General features: G+C 45.0%; 1 protein-coding gene across 1 annotated transcript in view; it reads right to left on the bottom strand.

Moving 5' to 3' along the window:
- TAF3 (TATA-box binding protein associated factor 3) overlaps positions 1-19,179 on the bottom strand; it is a 182,406-nt gene that overhangs the window by 38,436 nt on the left and 124,791 nt on the right. Inside the window, exon 3 of the mRNA XM_030321998.2 lies at positions 9,358-11,183. Within this exon, the coding sequence (XP_030177858.1) occupies positions 9,358-11,183 (1,826 nt within the window). The remainder of the gene's footprint in view (positions 1-9,357; positions 11,184-19,179) is intronic.

Here is a 19,179-nt window from a genome sequence, read left to right as displayed (position 1 = left end):
CTCGTTAATCTGTTGCACATCGATCAAAGTTACTATGTTGTCATGTGTTTTTACCTATCCCCCCTTTTTTTTAAATCCATCGTCACATCAAGATCCAGGATTTCAGCCATTCTCTCTCTCTCTTTTTAAATAATGATTTATTTTGAGAGAGAGAGAGAGGTCACACGTGGAGGGGAGGGGCAGAGAGAGGAGAGAGAGAATCTCAAGCAGGCTCTGTGCTGTCAATGCAGAGCCCGACGTGGGGCTCAGTCTCAAACTGTGAGATCATGACCTGAACTGAAATCCAGAGTTGGATGCTTCACCGACTGAGCCCCTCTCGACCACTGTCTTGAACAGTGTGCGGGATGTGGGAGGCACTCCAAGACTGAGTTTACAAGTGCAAGCACTCTGAACTCCCTGCCCCTTGGGTACTTCACCATTTGCCCAGGATCAATCTAAAATCATCCTCAAGGGCACGGAGTAATTTCAAAGAAAAATGTAAAGATCATGTAAACTTGTACCATCAGAAAGTGCAATTCCATCTGTGCCTTTAATGCTATCTGTGTGTCTGGATGACCAGCTAAGTTAGGTCAAGGGCAGAGACCGTGTCTGTTGTGTTTATCGCTACTTCATAGTGCCCATCACAGGCACTGGCATATAAGTGCACAGGAGATACACTGAAAGAATTTATCTGAAGCAATGACGTCACACCCTTACCTCTTCCGAGCCGAGACCTATCCCGTGATTTCCTTTCCTCCTCTGCCCCTCAAACTCCATAGGAAAACCCACTGAGGCCACCAGGCAGGACTTCTTGAGCCCATAACCTACAAACTTCTCTGCACCCACAACCGCACTCGTCCGTGTCCTCCAGTCTTTTAAGGAAACTTCCTTCTCACCTAGGCATCCTCAACTCTGCAGTTCCGTTATTTCCTTCTAGCTTTTAAGTGTGCTCCCCGCGATCTTAAAAATCCTGCCTGCCCTTCAGCATCTCGCTGACAAGCTCTCCTATTTTCCAGCCTCACTTTATTGTCTCTGCCTTCACTTACTCATTCCTCGACCCACTCCAATCCGCTTTCTGTCCCAGCCAGGCCACTAAAGCCACGCTCCCCAGACACCAATCATTTCCTGATGTCCTGGTATGTTCTCTACTGTGGGTCTTACCACACCTCTTCCTTCTCCTCTACGATGTCCTGACCTTACTTGGCCCCCTCGCCACTCCTCACTTTCTTCACTGAGCTCGTCCACGCCCATGGTTTCGATCGTAGGTTTCACATACATCATGCCTTCAAAACCTCCCTCTCTAGACTAGTGCCACTGGCACCTATGACCGAAACAGAATATTACCCGAGCATTTTCAACTAAATATCCTGTATATCTCATCTCACCACCTGGAAACTTAAACTTACCAACTTCCCTATACAAACCTGCGCCTCCAAATGGTCTCACTTTTGGCAAATGTCTCCTCCATTTGCCAGTGCTTTGGCTGGTATGTCCAATGGTTTTCCTTAAGGCCTTAGGGGACCAAGGGTCACTGGGGTGTGGTCAAAGCAAGACCCATGGGTAACTAGCTAGGGTTTGCATCCACTCCCCCCTCGCCCCCCCCCACTCCTTCGTAACAAAGAGTTCCTTATGTAACCAAATCTGAAAAACACTAGTTTGGTGTATTTTGTAAACTATTACGATTTCTCTATTTTCCTTACCTTTCTGTAGTATCTGTGGAAGAACAGACAAATATATCCAAACCGAACATTTTAAACCACTTACTATTTGCCAGGCATTGTGGATGGATATTTTTCAGATGTTCCCATACGGGTTTTTTAACCAACACGTAGGGTAGGCATTACCGTTTCTGTTTTACAGGGAAACTGGATCATATAGGAAGCAACCATTTTTCCTTTTCCTTTTTCTCTTCTAAGGTCACACAAACAGCAAAACTGGGATTGGATTCAGTTTTGTTTCAGAGAATGGAAAACTGCATAAAGTTGCTCTATTTCTTCAAGCCTTCAGGGCCATATGGTCATAAGTGATGAGTAAGATTCCACATTCCTTTGACCCACAACGCTGTTAATCACGTACTTAATCTTTTCTTAAGCTTGATTTAAACATAAAGCTGCTCTACCTTGAAAAAAAATCTTTATTATTATTATGCTTCTTCACACTGTAATTTGGTGGACTCCTGTTACCACGCTACACAATAATTATAACTCACACTTGCGTAGCACGAAGTGTGTTCCATATTCGGGATCCGATTGGCTCTTCAAACTCTGCACGGTGGGTGTGGAAGGTATTGTCACCCTTGAGCACGGGGGACTAGAAGGATTAAGTGGTTTGCCCAGAGTTTACAAAGTTAGTAAATACACTATCTACAGGTAGGCCTCCTGACACAGGTAGGCTCTCCCATGCTGCCCCTTGACTCTCTGCCTCCCATTTGGAGTCCTTTTTGCTGGGAATACTGATACATGGAGGGAATACTGATACATGGAGGCAGCTACTCACTTTCTCTGTAAATGTCTTTTATGATGAATGACATATATTTGTGAGATGGCTAGCGTTGGTTGTAAAATATTTTTTCTCTACAGAAGGCTAACTAGTTTACATGGAAATTGTGGTTGACGTTGGCCTCGACTCCATTCCACTCAACTGGCTGGGTTTTTGATGCTGTCTTAAGTAACTCGTCAGAGTAAAAGAATCAAGACATGGTTTGCTTATGACCTACTGTTGTAAAAAGTTAAATGGCACAACATGCAAAAACAAAATGAGCAAACAGAAACAGATACATTTTGTGAGTCCAATTAAAAGCGGTAGATACGTGCTCCGAAGACGAGATAATTCGTAAACTTGTGGAATTAATGAATGATTCAGAACACGTTACCTTAGTTCCAAATTTTACCTGTAATTGATGATGTGGTGAGCACATCATCCAGGGACACCTTTGGGAGTTAAAGCGGGGGCTGTTATTTGCTCCCCAAAAAGTGTGTAAACTGGTACTGTCTCAGGCAAACCAGGACACCTAGTAATCCTACCCTACGAATCCTTAAAACCTTAATTTCATTCTTATTCTTAAAGAAGCTGAACTTCAACATTTAACTTAAAGATAACATTCAAGCAAGTACAGAAAAAGATTAATGAGGATGCTAATAATACATGGGGAGATATGATGCATACGGGAAATACAATTTCTACATTAAAATGTCATGCCAGACTTCGGTTTACATTAACTTTACCCAAGAAGCTCACCAAAATAAAAACAAAGACACCTCCTGCGTTCACAAAGTAATTTCTCGCGTGGGCTTTCCCAGAAATCAATAAACTCAATGACAATTATCTCGATTCCTTAAACCGCACGCCTCATGCCATCTTCCAGGGGCGCCAAGCCAAAACCTGGGGACGACGTGAGCGTCTAAGGGTTAAAATAAAAGCAGTGCACTTGAGAGTGAGCGGAGAATTGGGGCGCGCAGAGCATTTACAGTGGATTACTAAGCTTCCCAATCCACCAAAGAGCAAAGTCCAGTAATAGAAGACTCCTTTGTAGCTAACTAAAAATACATTGTCAGTGGATTTGTCCAGTTTTATGTATAAGCAATACTGCTTTCACCTGAACTAATACTAGTAGTCATATAAGCCCCTTATTGCCATGTGCTGCATTTTTTTTGCTAATCTTCAAGGATTTAGCTTCTTTGCCACATACCTCGGGGCACCAACTGATAAAGCTCTAACTCTCCATTTTTCCAGGACACCAGCAGTGCGGCCTTGCAAAAAATGAAAATCGCTCAAGAGATTTAAAGGGGAAATTTATTTTTAAAATCCTGACTTGAAGCAAAGAGGTGGATTTTTAAAAAGCTTATCTATAAAGAATCAGTTTAAATTTAAATTCTATCTTGGAACTCTTTCATGCATTCCAGCTTTAAAGTTTATCTTCTGACAGGGACTTTCTGCAAAGGTAATGGGCAGCTTTGTCAATATAATCTGGCCAAGTTTTTATTTTCTATTTTTTCAACGTTAAACTTCTTTCATTAAAAAAAAAAAAATGTATGTGTGCTAGATAGGGTAGCAGCAAGTTCAGTAAATGCTACATCAGATCCCCATCTATGCTAATGTGTCAGAAAAATATCCAGAAACAGCACTGACGAAGAGCCAATGTTGATCATCTAATATTCTGGATGCAGAATTAGGGTGGCTGGTAAGCACTTTGTGGTCTTTCTTACCAACTGAGGTCTTTACATTAATTCAATTTAGAAACAAATTCTAAATACCGATAAACTGTTTAAGATATGAAAGAGACAGCCAGAAGAAGTTCTATGGTGTGGTTAGGCATGACAAGTGGAATCCAGTAAGGACAACTGAAACGGAACGCAGGCTCTCATTAAGCGCTCACGTTCATTCACACGAAGACTTGGAGATAGGTGGCCTCCGGTAAGCGTCTATAAATTCAAACACACTCGTGCAAATGTTAAGCTGCTGGCTTCCTCTTGGAACAGACAGAGACAAGGAACAGGAAGGGAATATCTCCCCCTTTTCGCTGGATTATTCTTTTTACCGTAAACCCTTCATTTCACTAGTTAATCATGGGAGCTGAGGAGAAAAGACTGGAAAGGAGTCCATCACTCTCAACAGAAGGGAAAACACTGAGAGCCTTTTGTTAAAGGCCAAACCAGTAAGACTGTCTGTCATCCTCCACATAATAAACTATTTTCATTCAATAAAAGATTATTTGAGGGCAAATGCAAAGGGATTTGGGGACAGGTGAAAGAAACATGAAACATTTTAACTGTGCCTATTCCTGAAGTCATTAAAGCACAGAGGACCCCCACTGCTGGTGCTCTAAAATATGGTGGTCGAACAGGAGCTCCCTAAGGTCTCTTCAGGGACTAAACTTTTCCAAGATCACAGTTCACCTTACTCCCGAGCGTGAAGCCCTGTCTGTCCCTCTCATCAGCTCCGTGGGGGTGACCGGCTGAGAAGGCCACTTTGGGTAACAAGCACACGGGCTTTGCTCAGAGCTGGGCCAACTCCCAGCTCTTCAAGCCACCAGCTACAGCAAGCTACTCAACCTTCCTGGGCAGCTGCCTCCACTCAAAGCAGGAGCAACACCACCAAACCCTCCGGGCTGTTGGCAGCCAAATTCTGGCCAGGTCTGGCGCTCGTATGTGCTCGATAAACAGCAGTTACTCTTATCATTTACTATCTGAGTTAGTTCATCCAGTAGCTGATGTTCGCCCAAAACAGCATTCATTGATCAGAAGCATAAAAACTGGGGGAATCCTTTATGGAATTTATGAGCTTTTTGCTGCAAGCAGATCTCGATCATCTGTTGGGCCCATCAGCAACATTATTGGTTAGTTGTAAGGAAACTCCGGAGAGTCATCTTAAATGACACCAACTGGTCTTCACTTAAGAGTTTTCTATGAGAGGGCAGAAAAGAAGGCCTTTACAGGCCAAAAGTGTCTTGGAGAAGGTATGAGATTATTTTTTGTAAGCAGAGGTAACCCATAACTTATGCTGTATCTTGCGGTCTCTTCCGGGTACTGAATAGAGAGACAGAGGGAAGGGAGCAGAGGGCCCGAGGGGTTTGAAGAGGCTGGTGCAGAAGTAGGAATTTGTGGAGCTAGAATGGAGAGCCACGTCCGTACGCCTGCCAAAGCCCACGATCTTAGCGGGCCAGCACTGCGGGTTGTGACATCATCATCTTTTGGAGGAAACTCTCCCAGGCCTTCTCAGATCATACTCGAGAGCATGAAAACAGTGTTGCCAAATCTGACGGATGGATTGGCTCCTGTCTTGTATCGGGTTTTATGTACGACTGTCCACTTCCACTAACAAATAATGAGACATCTTCTTATTTTCTTTCACAGCAATCCTCCTTCCAAAAAGCACTTAAGATGCCAAGAGTAAATTTTAATTAAAGTAGTCCTGGAACATTCATCTAAACTTCAAAAACCCACAGTAACTAAATGAAGTCATGTAGTGCATTCACCGACAGACGGAAACGGACACTGTGACTGCTCTGAAATGTACTGTTACCTTCTTCACTGCTAAAGCTACCGGGGGGATGTTTGTGACTAGGCAGCATAATTGCTCTTAATACATTTTCCATAAACAATTAGTTTGGTTCTCTTTTAAAGAGGTGAAAGATCAGACCCGTAACCCTGACTAGCGCGTACTATTGCACGTAACGGGGAACAAAGACTGTGCCTAAGCCACTCTATTTTGGATCACTGCCCCTTCTGGAAAGATGATCTTTCCTCCTGATGACGCACCACTAAGCCAGGGGCCTTGCACACATTATTTCAATTGATCCGTTTTTTATTTCACGTAGGAAAGTATCGTGGCTAAGAACATCAATTGTAGCATCTCACAGCCTGGGTTGAAATCGCGGCTCCTGCTTACATACTTAGGAGCTGTGTGATCGTGGGCAACCTGATTAGTCTCTCTAGGCCTCAGCTTCTCATCTTAAAGTGATAACAATTATGGTCTCTGCCTTACAGAGTTGTGGTAAGAAATTAAACTTACGTGTAGTGTCTACATGGTGTTTAGCCTACGGTAATTCCTCAGTAAATATTAACTACTACTGTTTTGCTGCTTTTCAACAAGTGTGAGTTACCATAAGCCCACTTTAAATAAAGATGGAGTACCTAAGGAGTAAAGAAACTAAAAAACATGCTCGGGATCTTCACTCAGACTTGCTGGATTCCAAGCCCAAGGCTCCTTCAACCTACCACGCAGATCTCCGTTCAATTAGCGGTATCTTCATTGGTTCTTGTATTGATAAATGTGGGTGTGGTTGGTAAAAAGGTTTACAGGGAGGTAAAATAAATACGGGGAGATGTTTTTATCAAAAGAATGCCCTTGTTGGCTGATCTGGGTCAAGGTCTGTGAGGGTGGCTCCTGGGAGACGGTCAGGGTGATGACAAAGAAGGACACTGTGGTCCTCATTCTTGTGACAAGGCATCTTCTTGGGGAGACTGAGATGTGCCTTATTTTGGTCTGTGGATATGTAAGAGAATTCTGAAAGCCTATGTAACCCAATTTCAGGTATACTTTCATTCACTCCTATGGCTTGACGCTCGGGGAGGATTAAGTGGGGCTGAAAAAGCAGAAGTCAAGGTCTACGTTAATGTCTCAATTTCCCCACCCTGTCAGTGGCATCTGCCCGGGCTGTGCGAGCTTTTATCCCTTCCTATCTGCACGAAGAGCTGAACTTTAAAAGGTGCCAAGGAAGAAGAAATAATTTTCCAACACCGTAAGCGGAGCTGACTCGGCCTGTCATACGTGAGTTAGCCGGTCCGGTCCAAAGCAGGAGCAAGCTCCAGGTGTCTACCTTTTACGGGCGGATTCGTGAAGAAATAATAACGCTTGCCTTCACCATCAGCGTCCTCTCCCTTTCCTGGGCACTTACTTATGTGCCAGATACGGTACTAAGCACATCTCAGATGTAATCTCCTTTAATCCTGAAAAGTAACTTGCCCAGCGTCTTACAGCTAAAAGAAGCCAGGATTTGAACTCAGGTTTAACTCCAGAGACAGCTCTGTTTATTCTTTTTTAAAGACCTCATAAGACAGCCAACTGCTATACATTTTTATCTTCTGTCCTTTATCTGAGCCGTAACCTATCCAAAGCGTTACAAGGGCTCGTATTCTCCTGTCAGGTGAAATCTAGCAGGGAGTCCGAGGGACTTTTCTTTCCCAAGGTCAGCTAGAAGCTGAGGAAAGGCAAGGACTGCCGCTACAGATCTAATCCGACGGGCTTCACTCAAATTCACAGTGGTCGCTGAAACAAACAACTCCACTGACTTTCCAGAGTTAAGGCGGGACTGAAAGGAACAGAACCCTCTGTGCCCCGCTGAGGGCTCGCTCTGAGCTGCCCCCGGGTGGCTGAGTGACCGCCTTCTGCCGGGCGACAGAGCCCCAGCAGTAAACGTTTCGAAACCGTGAAGAGGATCTTGGTGCAGATGACCTGGCTTTTGCTGGTTGTGTGACCTTGATCTTGGACAAGCCAGTCTCCTCAGACCCAGTTTCTCGTCCACAGAGGGTGACGGCAATATACCTGCCGGACCTCAGCCACAGGTGTGTCAGGAGGAGACAACACGCTTCGCGGCAGTTCCAGGAGCTGCACACGAATCACATAATGACAAGATGACTGTTAAAACGGAAACGGGAGCTGGAGCTCTGTGTCTGGCTGACTCGCTGATGTTCAGTTAGGAGTATCGGAACTTCCGTTCTATTTCTTTACGTTTTAAGCATAGCCAAGGGGTACAGAAAAAGAACAAAGGCAGGCAGAAAAATGTGAGAGCTGCCATTACAGCCTGTCGGCTGAACTAATTTTTCTAGGTCAGTTTGAGATTTTAAAAAATTGCAGAAATACTGGTAGGTAATAGATCTGCCAGATGTCGAATACATCTTATCTTATTATTGGAAAAAAATGACTGGGTATAATTTTCTGGCCAGCCTCCGAGAGGACCGTTTCTAGAAGGCAGGGGAAGGATCTCTGGGAATCTGTGGGGATGCCACCACGAACCCCGAGACGCTTTTTAAGAAAGTTTAAAAGACACTTTCCAACCATCCAGTCAAGCACTGTCATCCAGGAACCATGAGCTGAGGAACCAGACCACAGAGAGCAGAGGTCACATTCTGGGCCCAAAGGCTTGAGGTCCCAGTTTCTACAAAACCGCGGGATACGTATCGGCCTCTTGGGCTGTCCTCCACGGAAGCCTGATTTACTCACATCGTAAACTATCTGGGATTATTTTCGGCCCACCAACCAGGCTGCCTGATCAGCCCAGGTACTCAGAAACATGTCCTAATCTTATTAAAGCAGAAAAGAGAAGGATAAGAGATGCGGCAGAAAGCGGTGAAAGGTCCTAACCTTAAACACTTGCAACCACGGCCCACGGAAAGGAAACAGGAGTCCTTACCGAGGGGCTCCACGGGCCTGGCTGTCCCCTTAAAATAGTGCCACAGGGTGCGTGCTCTTAGAAAGATGGAGGCTGTCTTTTCTGGGGGGCGGGGTAGCGAATATTCGGGCACAAAATAGTATGCAGTACGCCTGATGATTACAGAAATACTGTTTACAGATTTTTTTTTTTTTTTAACTGGCAGGGATTCGTTACCATGCTTAATGAACAGAGGGGTTATAGTCTGCGATTAGGTTCCTCCTAGGCTATGAACTTGTTAACATGTTTCAGCACGGAGGGGGCTTGATTACAAGTTTGTGGGTCTTAGAATTAAAATTCAATTCAATTCCATAACCACGTTCCGAATCTCCTCCCGGCTAACTTACGGGCCATCTGCCTCTGACACGCAGCTCTAACTGCTGGCTTTTTTACCTGAGTTTTGCCACAGGACGGTGTTCAGACAGTGCCAGAAATGGAAAAGTGCTTACTTTTTCATGCTTGTGTTTCTCCTTCTCTTTTTCTCTCTTCTCTCTCTCCCGCTTCTCTCTCTCCCTTTCCTTCTCTTTCTTCTCCTTCTCCTTCTCTTTCTCTTTCTTTTTCTTCTTCTCCTTTTTGTCCTTTTTCCTCTCCTTCTCCTTAGGCTTCTCTTTTTCCTCCAGCAGTTTCTCAGGAAGCATGGAGGACAAGGCGGGCAGCCCGGCCGGGACCCTGGCGGCCGCCGCGGGGCTGAACACGGGCAGGGCCGCGTCCTTCGGGGGCACCACGAGGGGGGCCGCAGGTGTTCTCAGCCTCTCCTCCCGCCCCTTGTCTTTAACCTTTTCCCGGTCTCTCTTATCTTTGTCCCTCCTGCCTTTGTCTCTATCTTTCTTCTTATCTTTATGCTTCTCTCGCTCCTTCCTTACCATCCCATCTTTCAATCTCACTTTTGCATCGACTTCCTCAAATTCTTTTATTTTAAACTTATAGGGATCCGGCTCTTCATCTTTAAGGAATTCCTTCCACGGGTACCTGGCTTCCTTGCTGCTCTCCTTCTCCTTCTCTTTCTCTTTCGCTTTATCCTTCTCTTTACTTTTTTCCTTGCTTTTGTCTCTTTCCCTCTCCTTATCTCTCTGCTTCTCTTTCTTTTTCATTTTGGTCTTCAGTTCCTTTTTCAACTTCCTCTTGACCTCCACGGAGGAGGGCAGTTTGGCTTTCTCCTCGTACACCTTGTGCAGAGGTTCCGGGGTGGGAGGGGAGACCGAAGGAGAGGAGATGTAGGGAAAGCCGGGAGGCAGATTTGCAGGTGCTCCCAGTTTTGCTTTCCGCACCACCTCATCGATCGACGCATCCATGGTCCACGAGTTGTCGGAACTGGAGGCCCCACCCGAGAGGGGCAGAGGGGTGGATCCTGCCTTAGGGACACTGTTGGAGGAGGTGGAAGCTTTTGGAGTAGTACATTCCGCACCTGAAATTCTCTTAGGGCTGGTAAAAATGTCTCCTTCGGATTCGGATCCCGAAGAAAACTCGAAAGGGTCTGGCTCTCGCTCGGCGCAAGCCCGTGCAATCACGGCATTGATCGAGTCGTCGATCGTTCGGTCCGTCACGACCGCCTTCTTTGGCTGATTCTCACTGTTGAGTTTGCCAGCCTCCGGGGGCGTCTGTATCGGTTTTCCCTGAAGGGTTTCTTTACTAAGTTTTTCACTTATCGTAGCGGAAGGAGTCCTGTTTGGTGTTTCGGGTCTGACAGGTGCTTGGGGAATATGAGTCATGACCTTGGGACTCTTGGGGCTTTTGGGGCTCTTAGAGCGTCCAGGAGACTTCTTCTCTTTGGATACGGTTTTTGGTGACCGAATAGGACTTCCGACCATTGCTGGTGACTGCGCAGTTTTAGGTGACTTAGTCTTCTGTCCCGGAGAACTGGTTTTAGTCTTGGCTTTAGGTGTAAACGATTTGGCTTCTAATGGTTTTGTGATTGGCATTTGTGATTTTGCGACTGGAGCCAACATCGGTGGCTCTGGTGACGGAGGGACTAGGTCTGTATTGTCCTGCACGTGGACCGGAGAGAGCATTGGTGGGATCTTTTGGGTATTTATTGAGCTGAGGGGTTCTCGGGCTTCCAGTAACACGACATCCAGGGTGTCCCCTTTAGTGCTTAACAGCCGCGGTCGCTTGATGGCAGGCATTTCCTCAGCTTCGGGACTATCCAACGGTCTCTTACCCAAGAAATTCTCATCATTAATAATTTCCTCCTCCTCCAATTCATCGTCTTCTTCCAGGGGAACCTGCATGGCTTCTGCTGACGTACCCCCATCCGTGGGCACCTGCTCTTCCTCCTCTGGCAAGGGAAAAGAAAAGAGGTGTTACTGGAATATTTTAAAGATCCTAGCACATGACAACAACGCTTCAAACGTGGTTTCTAGGAAAGAAAGGAGCTTATGGACGGCGTTTAGAGAGCAAAGCGGTAGGTCCTCAAGGATCTTCCAGACTTGCACGCCATCATTCTTTGAAGAGTGCCGGCCGGTGACAGCAGATATACAGACTGTCGGTCTCCTGCTTCCGCAACTCTTTTCCTGGCCTCACCGAACACCGTCTTTCTCCCTCTTGTGTAAGCTCGTGCATGAGCGCCCGCCCCCCCGCCTCCCCGCCCCCCCCAACACACATACATTATCTCTAAAGATCCAGAGATGGATTACTGTAAGACTCCTATCCTCAGAAATGACAAAAAGGCGTACCTACTTTTAGGACTCCTATAACAAATGTTAATTCTTGGAGTTTAGAAGACGCAAGCCTCCAACCTGGATATGATTCACCCACGGTTCATGTCTTCTGCTTTGCTTGCTGATGTCAGCACTTTGAGAGAGTGTGGTGCAAATGGCATATATCCGGCTTTGCCATTAGAAAGACGCCGTTTCCGCTAGCATTCCGGCACTACGGGGCAATGGGCCTTGGGCAATCTCTTGACCCCCTCAGCCTATTTCCTGACCCTTCAAAAGGGACTAATGGCACTTGACCTGCCTACTTGACCGAGTTGCTTTAAGATCACGTTATTTCTTTCTACACGTACCAGCTGAGCATGTCACGGTTCAGCAGGGGACACAACGTATGTGCATAGCACAGGGAAAGTGACCAGCACCAGAAGACGGACGAAGAGTGACCACGGGTCAAACAAACAGATTACTGCAATGCTAAAGATCTACGGAAGACTTCACGAATCAGGCAGTGCTTTGGATTTCTGGGGACCAGGAAGGGTGAGCACAGGGGGGAGGAACAGACGACGAGGAGGCGGAGGTGGAAACGCCAGGGGGGTAATCCGCCGGGCAAGCACGGTGCAAGAGGGGAGCGGCACAAAGTGGGCCCGCTAAGGTTGCCTCCAGATCCGAGCAGCTTTGAATTCCAGAAAAACTAAACCATCTTTCCTCTGCTGGCCGTTCGGATCTAGGGAAGATGTTTAGACAAGGAAGAAAAATCTCAGGGTGTATGTGAACAAATGATTCTAGCAGGACCATATACGATGGATGGGAGGGACCAGTACAATGGAGAGGGGACGAGTCAGAAGTTGCTGAAATGATGTAGGTAAGCGACGACAGGGTCCGAACAGGAGAGTGGTAACAAGAGGAAGCAATGGAGGTAGAGGACATTTTGAATACAGAATGAACGGAATCTAATAAATGATGGGGTCAAAGGGTGGACAAAGGAGTCAAACACCATTTCAAGGCTCTGAGCCCTGGTGAGTGAGCAGCGCAGTCATTAACGGAAAGAAAGAAAGAAAGAAAGAAAGAAAGAAAGAAAGAAAGAAAGAAAGAAAGAAAGAAAGAAAGAAAGGAAGAAAGGAAAGGAAAGGAAAGGAAAGGAAAGGAAAGGAAAGGAAAGGAAAGGAAAGGAAAGGAAAGGAGGAAGGAAGGAAGGAAGGAAAGAAAGAAAGAAAGAAAGAAAGAAAGAAAGAAAGAAAGAAAGAAAGAAAGAAAGAAAGGATTATTAGTTAGCGCAGTCCCTAGACACAGAGTCGGGTGGACAGTTAATGATGTCTAACACAAGACAAATTTGAGACATAACTACTGTTAGCAGTCCTTGAGAATGACACTATCATCCGTCCAGGTACCTGAGTCAGAAACATCATTCCAGACCACTTCTCTCCTTTGTCTCCATTTCCACACTGCGGACACAATTTCCTACTGCATTTCCTTTAATGTGCTTTCCCCGCGGCTACTGTGGTTAGTTCGTTAGTTCAGATCCCCGGCGCCTCTTGTCTGTACTTCTCACTAGTCTCTACGCCTCCGGCTCCAGTCCCGTCTTTCACATTGCCTTACTGAGGCCACAAATCCGAGTATATGACTTCCTGCATTTTTTTTTTTAATGTTTATTTATACTTGAGACAGAGAGAGAGACAGCACATGAGCCGGGGAGGGGCAGAGAGAGAGGGAGACACAGAATCCGGGAGCAGGCTCCAGGCTCCGAGCTGTCAGCACAGAGCCCGACGCGGGGCTCGAGCCCACAGACTGTGAGATCGTGACTTGAGCTGAAGGATGCTCAACTGACTCAGCCACCCGGGTGCCCTCCTGCATTTCTTTTTAAAGCTTTTTTTAAAAAAGTAATCTCCATATCCAACGTGGGGTTCGAACTCACCACCCTGAGACGAAGAGTCGCCCGCTCCACCGACTGGGCCGGCCAGGCGCCCCGGATGACTTCCTGTCTTAAGGACCCTTCATCGGTCCCTACTTTGCAAAAGGAGCTCCTTGGAGCCTGGAGGGTTCTGCGGAACCCCTTTTGAAGCACCACACAGTATGGGCTGGGTCCCCTATTCTCTATGAAATGGGATGGTTACCCGTACGGTTCTGTACCTTACACGCTGAGCTGCCACAAAAGCTTTTGTTGTGAGGCTACAGCGAGGTGAAAACCAGTATGCTAAAATGTAAAATCAACCCCATTTCCCCGGCACAACCTATATGGCGCTCCCTCATCTGACCCCGTCCTGGACACTCTGCCAGCCCAGCCGCGTGGACTGATCTGTTGCTTGAGGACACACTGCCGTGTGTCACTTTCACAGCTCTGTGCATGCAGCTCCCTTCGCCGGACATGCTCTGCCCCCTGACATTTGGTGACTATCTCTTCTTCTTTTTTTCACGTCTGTTTATTTTTGAGAGTGAGAGAGAATGAGCGCAAGTGGGAGAGGAGCAGAGAGAGAGGGAGACACAGGATCCGAGGCAGGCTCCAGACTCCGAGCTGTCAGCACAGAGCCCGGCGCGGGGCTCGAACTCACCAACTGCAAGATCATGACCTGAACTGAAGTCGGACGCTTAACCGACTGTGCCACCCAGGTGTCCCGGTGACTATCTCTTCTCAGCCTCCGATCAAATGCTCCCTCTTCCGTGACACTTTTTCTTAGCAACTAGAAGTGACCGTCCCCCACCCCGTCCCCCACTTTGGGCTCTACTGTATTCTGGTTCTACAAGCAACAAAGAAAGTCTAGAATATTTACTATCTGGCCCTTTGCAGAAAAGTTTTCAGACTCCTGTCCTAGATTTACGCTCTTCAGAAGATTTGAACAGCCCCTTCCAACCCTATCTTTATCAAAATGACAAGAGAGACTTCAAACCCACTAACTGCTAACAGGCAAACATATGAAAAAATTAGAAGGAGGACAGCTTTAGGATATTCTCCAAGTGAATGAATAAAAAATTTCAGAGTACTTACTACTGTTATATTTCTAAATTGCAAAGAACCTCCTCCTACGTGAGAGAGGTTCATAAATCCCAACGATGCCAAAGCAGAGAGAGGAAGGTTGAGCCCGGGCGGCATAATGGGCCCGTGGAATATGTTGAAGTAGGCCTTGTTCTTCTGATTCTGGAGCTGACTCTGGATCTGGACCAGCTCTGGGAGGGTGAGTCCCCCAGAGAAGGCCTTAGGAGGACACACTGGCAGCGCAGAGGGAGTACTCTAATGAAAGCAGTTCCCAGCACGGGAACTCCTGGACTAATAGAAAAATAGTTATAGGTCCTCCAGACGAAAGTTTTTGGCTTTTTTTATTTCTTTATTTTTTAGCTAGAACAGCTAATTAGACTTCAATTTTCAAACTACTAAGTAACAATGCTGGCCAATAACAGAGATATACGTTGTAAGGTTAACCCTGCAATCCTTTTACGAGAAGATTAAAACAAAACAAAACAAAAACGAAACAAACCCAAGTCGCCTCACTCTAATCTCTCGAAAACCCTGTAACAGCGCAAGTCCACAGTTCGCATCTACAGGTCAAGTGGGTATCACCTCCGCCATCTGCCCTAATAACTCTATCCTGCCATGAAAGCAGCCCAGAGCTGTTGGGGACACTTTTTCAGGATAACGGGTATTTTACTAAGGGAAGCCAGCTCTGGATAAGTATTCATGTTCATGCTGCTAAAGGTATGATAAGGAATTATTTACAAAACTGGTATTTTCAATTCTGCTTGTGTTAAAATCTGGCTAATGTTAACAGTGGTAAGACTTTTGATTTGATTATCCTTTGTGTGAAAATTTACTCAAAATGATGATACCTGTGACAACCGATCATTAGTACTGTCATTCTTCAAAGAATACCGTAAATTATGAGATAACTTCTACACTTCTAGGAGAGGAAAAAAAAGATACTGACAATAAGAAAAAAAGACATATGAAGAACCATACTTAAAACCAGTATGGGAGGGAACCTTTATTTAACAAAAAATGTCAAGTTTCTGGTAAAAGTTCATGTCCACCATCAACAACCTTATTCTTCACGTAAATTCACTAAAACATAAATGTTGTAATCCAATCTAAGGAAAAACCCGCCACATTAAAAAGTAACTTTTCATTCCGTCAGAGGCTTTGCGTATGCGGAATGCTTTCGCATGTGTCAAAAAAAGGGGAAATGATGGGAAATAATGTGAATGACTCGGCACAAATTTATCACCACTGTCAGAAACGCAACTTAAGAGAGATACTTAACTGGTAGCAGACTATCTCCTAACAGAAAAAGAGGGAGGCGGAGGTCTCTCAGGGATCTCAGAGTCTTCTCATTTAAACAGCCAATGATTCCAAGCCAACATTTGATCGCAAAATTGTTTTTCAACTTTTTAAAACATTTTATCTTAGAGAGAGAAAATGCACGAGCAGGGGAGAGGAGCAGAGGAAGGGAGAGAGGAAGGCAGGGAGGGAGAGAGAGACAGAGAGAGAGAGAGAGAGACAGAGAGAGAGAGAGAGAGAGAGAGAGAGAGAGAGAGAATGAATGAATGAGAATCTTAAGCAGGCTCCTCGCTTAGCACAGAGCCCAATGCAGGGCTCTGTCTCATGAACCATGAGAACATGACCTGAGCCGAAATCGAGAGTCAGATGCTCAGCCGCCTGAGCCACCCACGTACCCCTTTAAGTTTTTAATTTGAAATAATTTCACACTTACAGAAAAGTTTTAAGAACATTACAAAGAACTCATGAATCCCCTTCACCCAGTTTCACCAAATTAACGTTTTCCTTCAGTGTGTGACTGACTGCAGAAAAACTGTCAAGTTCTCTCCTACTTACGTATCAGAGAGAAGACGGGTCCCTGTTAATGTCCATCTTTTTAAAATTTCACAGATGTAGATGTGAGTAAAGGAGATACTACAGACTGCACCCCAATTTTCCTCCGTTAATGACACAAAGAAGCCACGCTCGCTACATTTCCCAGAGGAGTAATGAGAAAAACATGGTTCTTTACCAAACTTCTCGAACAAAACATAAAACAAGGCTTAAATAAGGCCTGAACACACCCAAAGGGGTTTTAATGGGTTAATCCTAAACTACTATAAATATTGACTTAGAACAAAATATCGTTTTAACTAGAATAATAAATGCCTTTAAAGAAACCCTATAATCTAAAAAGCTCATGGAAAGTAGGGGAAAAAAAGGAAATTGTTTTCATATGGCATTGAGAAGCTTTTTATCTCATTCACTACACAGATGCACGCAACTTTAACATTTAGTGGCACAATCTCAAAACAGGCAGAAACTATACTTGCATTTCTCAACCTTCAACATGGGGCCAATGAAATTCTATCTGCGTATATTTCACCAAAAATTAAATGTATTTAAAACTAGATTTCTTGTGATTCTTTTTAGAAATATACATGCAGAAATTTCTAGCAATTATGACACAAACTTTCCTATTTTCTTATTAGCTTACGCATCCTGCTGCTTTTGTAATAGTTTCCTTTTTTATTAACAAATATGAAAGGGTTTGCTTAAGATGCACATTTTTTCAAAACATACCTTTCTGTCCATCTGGATACAAGGTGTATTTACTGTAACGTTCCTTGAAGCGACTCACTATCGCTATCACTCATTCATTCAGTCCTCATTCATTCATTCATTCATTCACTCCCTCGCTCATCTACTGAGTGTCTTCTGAATTCCCCTGTGGCAAGCACTCTGTCAGATCTCAGGAACAGAGAGTCAAATAGGACATGATTTCCTATCCTTAAGAATCAACCACACTTTGTGGCCATCAGTTCAACTGCTGTGGCAGGGATCGGTGCCAGGTACGTAGGTACACAGCCCACATCCAGGGATACGAGCACGGAAGGCGATCTGGACTGAACCCGTATCTGGCATGTTACCAGAGCCATGATTCCACCCAGCACAGCCCACGGACTCTCGCAGAAGAAAATATGCTCGCATGCAACACCTAAGTCTTGACGTCTGACCTCTTACTTCTCGGAGCTGAAGATCTTTTTACTGGGGCCATCTCTACACGCAGATGACTATACAAGGCGGGATGGTCTCAAGGGCAGGACAGAGCTATTTGTGTCCCTCGATATTTCACGGACCGTACGCACCAGTGCTTGGCGTTCTGACCACCAGCAGTTGAAAACCGACGGGCAGACACCGGACGCCTGGAACAGACGGGACGAGTAGGGGTATAAAAACTATCCAGACCAACATTTTATTTTTAGTTCCAAATGAGGCTACAAATTTTTTTTTAAATCCCGTCTACATCCCCTCATACAGTATTTTTTACATTGTCCTGTCTGTAACGTAACGGAAATTAGACCCTTGAAACACAACTCGATGTGTGTAAGTGGGTAGGTATTTTTTAAATAAACCTATTGACTTAAAAAAAACGGAAATTACTAGCAAAGACAAGACAATTAGGCAGTGACAATTCATATAGTACAACCAATCAATAACACAATAAATTAATAGCAGAGCAAAGACGATGCGTTATAAATACTTATACACACACCGACCTGTAAAAAAGCACTATTTCACTAACATTCTGCACAATAAAAAACGAAAATGCTATATAAGCAAGCCAACCTGAAATGACACCAAGTATTATAAATGGCCTAATCTATATGTTAATGCTGTTGTATCACATAACTGCAGCGAGACGGAGATAACAATATGACTTTGGGGTTTCTATGGCTACATCCTGGGCTAACGGGCCTGAGGGGGCCGGCTGCTGACGCCACACAAGCATTCTGAGTGCTTCTTTTTGGTTATTTATGATATGATTTATGATAACGACAACATCTCCTATTTTCTCTCCTCCTCAGGTACAATAAATTGCTATCGTTAATCACCCTTCTCGGTTCAACTGCGATCACAATAGCATAATAGGGCCTAGCCACGGTCACATTGTGGATTTTTTAAAAAAGAAATAAATACAAGATCTCTCCAGACAACGTCGATAGCTCTAATATTTTAATCGACTTCCTTTAAGTCTTTCAGAATAAATTCTGTTCAGCTAAGATCCCATACGAGGGTGTAAGCCCTTCGTGCAAATCCAGGGCCACACGTTCACAAATCACTACCACCGTGATCTCCTCCAACTTGGGATAACAGTAAGACTGCACACTATGATATGAGAGCAACACACTTTCTTTTCCAAGGCAAACAATGGCAGGGGTTTTTTTCCTTTATCAATAAAACCGATCTCCCTGCTATCTTTTTTCTCCCCAGAACCAAACAAATTAGGCAAATTAGCCATTCATCTATCAGAAGGCGGCTCGCAGAGAAAGAATAAAAACTTGGCAATCATTCACACGTGTGTGATCTGCCGTTGCCAATTACCGGCTATGAAGACCCTTCATCTTTCTGAACTTCAATTTCCTTTTATGCTGGTTAGGATTAACAGAAAGTCCCAGCACCTCTGAGTAAGACAAAGTATGTAAAGAACCCAGCAACGGGCCTGATAAATGAGTTAGAGCATAAAAACAGAAGAGAAATTCTGCCCCTCCCTACACTGATGCCTTTTTAATGGGCTCCTCAGTAAGAGGTGGGACCTACTCGATTGGGGTGGTCACGGAACTTGCTTTTGGCCAGCGGGTCAGAGTTGGCAAATG

The sequence above is a fragment of the Lynx canadensis genome, chromosome B4, assembly GCF_007474595.2.
Source record: "Lynx canadensis isolate LIC74 chromosome B4, mLynCan4.pri.v2, whole genome shotgun sequence".
Taxonomy (NCBI): domain Eukaryota; kingdom Metazoa; phylum Chordata; class Mammalia; order Carnivora; family Felidae; genus Lynx; species Lynx canadensis.
Note: the sequence above shows the minus strand (reverse complement) of the source record. Positions and strands in the feature narration are given on the sequence as shown.